Genomic DNA, 7,176 nt, shown 5'->3' with positions numbered 1-7,176 from the left:
TATAATTGAGCCTACTGGACCAGTGATAATTTGTTGGGGCCCCTCTGTCCCCCCACAATGTGGGGTTATTTGAAGGGCGGAGGGATAAATGGCTTGGTGAGCCTCACCTTTCTAGTTCTCAGGTCTCTTGCTTTCTGATGGTCATACCAAGGTGCAGCCAGCTGACTTCGCCAGTTCCCTACTTCAGCTGGCAAGGCTCATTTCCTGCAAGATATCCCCAAGGAGAAGCTGCATGGACCTACCCCAATGCAGCCGTGGGTGCTGGAGCAGCCGTGTGGAGACCACCCCTGCCAGTGCTGAGATGCTTACACACTCACTGATTCGGCTTTCCTCCTGCAGTCGGAGTCATAGTGTGTGTTTTGTGAGATGGAGGAGGGCTTTGTGGATGGGTGTTGGACATATGGGCTAATGTTGGACTGGTGGGCTTGGGCAGCACTGTGTTGGGATGTTGTCTTGATGTGCACTTAACCTTTATATAAAACTCTCTCTTATACATGAGTTTCTGTGGATTTATTTCTCTAAAGTACCCAGACTAATACAGAGCCTTCCACCAAATTGGCCGGGCCATCTGCTGGCATCTCTCCTGAGCAGACAGGTGAATCGGGCCTTCAGGGGAGAAACCCCCCATCCCCCCCAACCCCCTACACCCCCCCCCCACCACAGCCCTAGAGCGGCCCACAGAGTCCGGTCCATCCCAAAGCGCCCACTCTTAACCTCGCGCATTTCAAGCCCCGCCCCCCATAACCCCCCCCTTAGCGCAAACCACACAGCCCTAGCCCCGCCCACGCGCAACCAGGCCCCGCCCAGACCCCGCCCCTCCCCGTCACAAGGGTCCTGCGTCTCAGAGCGGCAGGTGCTGGCCCAGCCGAGCCGGCCGGGGAGCGGTACCCGCGGAGCGGCCAACGACTGTCCGGCCGCCAGCGGACGCGGAGCGCACCAGCCGGCGGCGTCCAGGAACCGGTGAGCACCGGCCCGCGACCCCTGCCAGTGTCCGCCCGCGGAGCCTCGGGCCCGCTGCCGCCCCCGCACGGGTCCTCTGCAACCGAGCCTGGGTGGCCGAGCAGACGAAGGGTAGGGGGGAGGGGGACCCGGTGGCCTGCGGCGGCGGTGGGGGCGGGGAGCGCGGCGGCCAGGCCTGGCGAGGGGGGAGGGGCGGCGCTGCGGTGTGCAGCCCGCAACCCTCCAGGCCCCACTCGGCCGCCCCCACGCTGGCTTTGTTCCCGCACGCCCTCCTGTCGCCTCCATCCCCTCACACCTCCGCACCCCCTGCCTCTGCGCTCCCCAGCCCTCGACCCAGGGTTGCTTTCCACCCAGGGCTGCCCTTTTGGGGGAATGGGGGAGGGGGGGGAGGAGGTCAGGCCCCTTGGCCGCAGATGGCGCGGGGATTTCCTGGGATAGAAACGCAGCTGGTCTTTCAAGCGGCTTACAGGAGAGATGTGGAAGGCAGGGCCAGAGGGCACCCCACGTTCCACGTTCGTCACCCGAGCGCCCACGGGGGCCGGGTGGCATCAGTAGTGCCCAGAATGCGTCTCTACCTCTTGGGCAAAACAGCCAGGTTGAATGGGGCAGATAAAGCCGCCCCATCACCTTGCCCTTCCCCACCGTGTGGGTGGTCCTGGAACAGTCCCTTCTGAAGCCCAAGGCCCACCCCGGGGCCTTTCCCAGCCTAGCTTCTGCCCCTGCCCTAAGCCAGGGGCAAAGGCCAGCGCCTTGGCGTTTGTCCTTCCCTCGCTCTCTGGGTGGCGGCTTCAGGCGCAGCTGCCCACCGCGGGCACTGCCGCCGCAGACTGCAATGCTGTCTTTCTCCTGCAGGGGGAAGCCACAGCAGAGGCCATGTCCCACGAAAAGAGTTTCCTGGTGTCCGGGGACAACTATCCACCGCCCAACCCTGGATACCCTGGGGGACCCCAGCCCCCAGTGCCACCCTATGGACAGCCTCCCTACCCCGGGGGGCCATACCCTCAGAGCTCCTTCCAGCCCACACCCTATGGGCAGCCAGGGTACCCCCAGGGGCCTGCCCCCTACCCTCAAGGCCCTGCTCCGTACCCACAGGGGCCATACCCCCAAGGGGGCTACCCACAGGGGCCGTACCCCCAAGGGGGCTACCCACAGGGGCCGTATCCCCAAGGAGGTTACCCGCAGGGGCCGTACCCCCAGAGTCCCTTCCCCCCCAACCCCTATGGACAGCCCCAGGTCTTCGAGCCACAGGACCCAGGCTGTGAGTAGGGGCAGGGGGAGGGGGCGGGCCCACTGGGCAGGGTCTTAGTGAAGTCTGTGGGTGCTGACCCTGCTACCCACTCTCAGCTCCTCTGCATGGGAACTACCATGAGGAAGGGCCGCCATCCTACTATGACAACCAGGACTTTCCCGCCACCAACTGGGACGACAAGAGCATACGACAAGCCTTCATCCGAAAGGTTCGGGGCAGGTGGGGGCATGAATGGGGAGCAGGCGGGGTGTGGGCAGGGTGCACCATGGCCACTGAGCCTCTCCCAAACCTTGCAGGTGTTCCTGGTCCTAACCCTGCAGCTGTCAGTGACCTTGTCCTCCGTGGCTGTGTTCACCTTTGTGGGGGGGGTGAAGGACTTTGTCAGGGCGAACGTCTGGACATACTACGTGTCCTACGCCATCTTCTTTGTCTCCCTCATCGTCCTCAGCTGTTGTGGGGACTTCCGACGCAAGCACCCCTGGAACCTCATTGCACTGGTAACAACCCCCATTGCCCCCTTGCCTCAGCCCCTGCCCCCAGCCCAGCCCCTGGCGCCACCTGACCACAGCACAGCCACAGTGGATGCCCTCCCGTCTCTGTAGTCCATCCTGACCGTCAGCCTGTCCTACATGGTGGGCATGATCGCCAGCTTCTACGACACGGAGGCCGTGATGATGGCTGTGGGCATCACCACCGTTGTCTGCTTCACGGTGGTCATCTTCTCCATGCAGGTGAGCACCCCGCCTCCCCCCTCCGGCCCAGCAGAAACACCACCCCCCCAGAGCCTGGCATTCAGGCCCCTGCACTGTGTGCCTGCAGACCCGCTACGACTTCACGTCGTGCATGGGGGTGCTGCTGGTGAGCGTCGTTGTGCTGCTGGTCTTCGCCATCCTCTGCATCTTCATCCGCAACCGCATCCTGGAGATCGTGTACGCCTCGCTGGGCGCCCTGCTCTTCACCTGCGTGAGTGGGCCGGCGGGGGGTGCGGCGGGGGCCGGAACCGGCACCGCGATCCTCTCAACGAGGCCACACCATTTGTTGCCCAGTTCCTGGCAGTGGACACCCAGCTGCTGCTGGGCAACAAGCAGCTGTCGCTGAGCCCAGAGGAGTATGTGTTCGCCGCGCTGAACCTGTACACGGACGTCATCAACATCTTCCTGTACATCCTCGCCATCATCAGCCGCGCCAAGGAGTAGCCACGCCGCCTGCCCGCCAGGACCCTGCCCCTGGCATGGCAGTGCCACCAAACCTCCCCCTCTGGTCCAGGGCCTGGCCTCGGTGGAGGGTGCCCTTGCCAACTGTATGTACACTGCAGACACGCCGTGTGGACTCACGTGGCCACACATGGTCTCCTTCCTGTAGCCCTTCTGCTCTGCCCTGGGCGATGTCAGGGTGTCCGCGCCACCCCACCCCCGCCCTTCACTGTTGCATGAGCCTTGCCTGCCAGCCCCACCCAGGGTCTGGGGGGTAGCACCAGGTCCCAGGGAAGAGGGAATGAGCCAAGAAGAGGGTGCACGTCTCCTCTCCTGCCCCATCCCTAGCCTGGCATCGCCACCTCTCCCTCTCAGGTGGGAGGGCAGGTCCTCATCTTTGCTGCGCCCCAAGGCAGGGGTGGGGGGAGGGGGCCGGAAGGACGCAGGCTTCTGTTCTGATGTCATTAAAGTTCAATAAGTGGAAAGACCTCTGCCCTGCTGGGTCTCATGGCAACCACTGCTGCGCTGTGGGGGCGGGGCTCAGTCACCTGGGCCACGTGAGTGGGCAGAGTGCAGAGTCTGAGGCCTAGAGGAGGCAGTGAGCACTGGGTCCTAGAAGCACGCCCCCCTCCTCACGTCTTGAGCCATGTCATGCACGCTGAAAAAGGGGACTCTTGAGGCCAACAAGGTGGGTGAGGGGATCTGGCTGTCTCCTGGGGATGGGTGCAACAGTAGGGGCTTGGGAGCAAGCTGGCCCTGCCCCACAGGACCCCAGATGCCCAGCCATTATGCAGTCCCATGCCCTGTTGGCCAAGTCCCACCCCTACCCCTCACCTCTGCCAGCATACCAACCCTTCCTAAGGCAGGCTCCTGGTCCCGACCCCCCCAAACATACAAGTGCCCGCCTAAAGCAGGATCTTGGGGTGCACTGCACTTGTCTGCCAGCATGTCTGCAGTGAGCGGTCATCTACCTGCCTACAGCCCTGGGACAAAGCGCACACACATCCCTGTTGTCTGCTGACTCCAGCCCTGGGGAGCCCCGCCCCTGGGCACTTTCTACCACTCTGGCCCCTGCCTGCCCCCCCCCCATGTCCTCAACTGGCACCTGGAGTGGTCACACACCCCTTCTGCATGGAGCATCCCCTCACCCATATCCACAGGGAAGTTGGGGCATTTATTCAAGCATTGGAACCACGACTGGTCCCAGTAGGAGGGCAGTGCAGGATGGGAGCAGGCTCCTGCCTAGTAGGACCTAGGGAGGGCAAGGGCTGTGGGCCTGGGGCAGGGGGCAGCTCAGGGTCAGGTCCACACTGAGGAGGGCCTGGGAGGTGGGTGTGTCTAGAAGGCCATCCCACTGAGGCCTGAGGTAGAATGAAACCAGAGAAACAGGCCAACCTGCCTGAGCTCCCAGGTGACAAGAGAGGCAGCCCCAGTGCCAGGGATGGCCTGCCCTCCCCGATAGGGCTGCTGGCACTGGGGTGGCCTGCCTGCACTGATAAGCCTCCGTGTCGGGTATAGAAGATCACCATCAGGCAAGGCCATCCTCTGATGCCTGTGGTGGATCAGGGCCACACTGCAGTCCTATCTGGACCAGACAGTGCCACCCCCACTCCAGCAAGGCGCAAACAAGCCCATTGCGCAAACAAGCCCTAGGCCACCACCCTTGTGTTAGTCTGGGTAGACTAGAGAAGCAAATTCATAGAGACTCATGTGTTTAAAAAAGAACTTTATATACAAGAGCAATAGAATACTGAGAAAACAGCTCATTCCAGATCAAGTCCATAAGTCCAATATTAGCCCACATGTCTGATACCAATATATAAAGTCCTCTCAGACCACGAAATACATGCAATGATGTCGAATGCAGGAATGGGCGCAAAGTCTTGTGGATCCAGTGGTGCTGTAAGCATCTCAGTGCTGGCAGGTGTCTCCACGTGGTTCCTTCAGCTCTGAAACTGACTACCTCAGGATTGCTTCATGTGGATTCTCAGAAATGTCTCAGGGAGTGAGCCTAGCCAGTAGTCTTCAAGGGAGTGAACAGAGTCTCCTGCCTACAAGGAGGAAGTGCAGGAGTTCCCAGAATCCTCAGGAGAAGGCCACACCCACACAGAGGCCTCCTTGGCTGTGATCTGATTACAGGCTAGACTCTACCCCTTCACTCTTAATCCCAAATTGATAAAGAATTATATAACTACCCCCCTGGCCCACCCTCTGAGTGGAGGGGCCAGTGTCTCCCTGGATGCCCCCAGCAGCCATTCACAGAAGAGCCCCAGGCCTGCCTCAGATCTCCCCAAACAAGCTCCCTGTGGTTTCCTCCTTGCACACTGTCAGAGACTATCCAAGCCAGGCGCCCTCTGCTGCAGTGGACCAGGTTTTGCTCTGCAGCCCTGGGGGGTCACCTGCTGCCCTCAGAGGAAGGACACCGTATGGGGTAGGGGGCCACAGCAAAAGAAGGGGCACTTATGTTTTCACTGGAAATGTTTGTTTACATAACAAAGAACTCACAGGAGTCTAGCCAATTCTGACTCAGTGACTCTACAGGACAGAGCAGAACTGCTCCTGTGGGCTTCCAAGACACTAACACTCTACAGGAGTAAAAAGCCACATCTTTTTGCCATGGAGCAGATGGTGGTTTCAAACTGCTGACCTTAGGATTAGCAGCCCAGTCAGCATGTAAATAAGCATTACCTCCGACACCCTGGTGAAGGCAGAGCCACAGATGTCAGTCTGAAAAACACCAGGCCAAGACACACACACACACACACACACACACACACACACACACACACACACACACACACACACACACACACACCGGCCCGCCCAAATGGTCTGAAACTAGTAGGTGCTGTGCAGAAGCAGACTCGCTGGCCAGAGAAGTAAAACCCCAGTAATTAACATGGAGGGAGGGCGTGCGCTGCAAGACCAGGTCCAGCACTGTCCCCTCACTGATGGAAACTGAAGACAACCAGAAAAAGATACATTACCTTCCAAAGAGGGTGCAGGAACCATGGAGGCCAGAAGTCAAGGGATGGTTTCCTTCTAAGAAGACATTGTGAAGCTACAACCTCTGGATCCAGTGAAAGTATCCTTCAACATCAAAGGTACCAGAGTGAAAACCAAAGACGTGAAAACCTGAAGGCAGCCCCTTGCCCCTGAGACTCGAGATGAGTAACAAAAAGTGGCTTTGAGCTCCAAGGACCTGGAAGCACAGGGCCCTGGGAAGAAACCCAAACTCACTGCCGCAGCGGCCCTGCAGGGTGGGCGGAACTGCCCCTGGGGCTCCCAGACCCACTGTTACAGGAGTAGAAAGAAAGCCCTGACTTTGATCTGCAGAGCAGCTGGCGGTTTTGAACTGCCCACCTTTCAGTTTGCAGTCCAACTCGTAACCACCAGGGCTCCCTGGGAAGATAGGAAAGCAGAGAAAGCAACTGAAAAATACGTATTGACGGTTTAAAACCTAACAGTGCTTTGTGGAACTTACAAAATCCTGTCACACAAAAGAGAGTTAAGTGATCCAAGGTCTTTGTATTGTTTGGGAAGGGAAAGTAGTTCAAATAAAATGAAGGACTCGTTTTCAAGTCTCTAGGATGCAATGACAAAAGAATATACAAATAAAAAGCTAAGCGGGAGAAGGGAAATGAGATGGTGGTCACCTTACTGGGCCCGGAAGTGGTGTCTGGCCGAGTCCACCGCATATTGAGGCCGAGCATACAGATTGGAATGAGCTGGAGTTCATGCCAACTCCATGGTCCCTCTGCTGAGCGAGGGTGA

At 59.4% G+C, this 7,176-nt stretch overlaps 1 protein-coding gene across 1 annotated transcript; it reads left to right on the top strand.

The window, feature by feature from the left end:
* The first annotated feature begins 827 nt into the window (after positions 1 to 827).
* Positions 828 to 3,878, top strand: GRINA (glutamate ionotropic receptor NMDA type subunit associated protein 1). The gene is made up of 7 exons (XM_075550556.1): positions 828 to 960; positions 1,813 to 2,218; positions 2,305 to 2,417; positions 2,506 to 2,706; positions 2,812 to 2,940; positions 3,029 to 3,172; positions 3,256 to 3,878. The coding sequence occupies exons 2-7, from the start codon at positions 1,834 to 1,836 to the stop codon at positions 3,403 to 3,405; spliced, it is 1,122 nt and encodes a 373-aa protein (XP_075406671.1). The 5' UTR covers positions 828 to 960; positions 1,813 to 1,833; the 3' UTR covers positions 3,406 to 3,878.
* The last annotated feature ends 3,298 nt before the right edge of the window (positions 3,879 to 7,176 follow it).

The sequence above is a fragment of the Tenrec ecaudatus genome, chromosome 5 (assembly GCF_050624435.1).
Source record: "Tenrec ecaudatus isolate mTenEca1 chromosome 5, mTenEca1.hap1, whole genome shotgun sequence".
Taxonomy (NCBI): Eukaryota; Metazoa; Chordata; class Mammalia; order Afrosoricida; family Tenrecidae; genus Tenrec; species Tenrec ecaudatus.
Note: the sequence above shows the minus strand (reverse complement) of the source record. Positions and strands in the feature narration are given on the sequence as shown.

Bases quoted from the DNA above. Each gene is read 5' to 3' on its own strand.
- GRINA (XM_075550556.1), top strand. From the start codon at position 1,834: ATGTCCCACGAAAAGAGTTTCCTGGTGTCCGGGGACAACTATCCACCG. The intron at 2,707-2,811 runs GTAACAACCCCC...CCGTCTCTGTAG, and splicing joins CCTGGAACCTCATTGCACTG to TCCATCCTGACCGTCAGCCT. The intron at 2,941-3,028 runs GTGAGCACCCCG...GTGTGCCTGCAG, and splicing joins TGGTCATCTTCTCCATGCAG to ACCCGCTACGACTTCACGTC.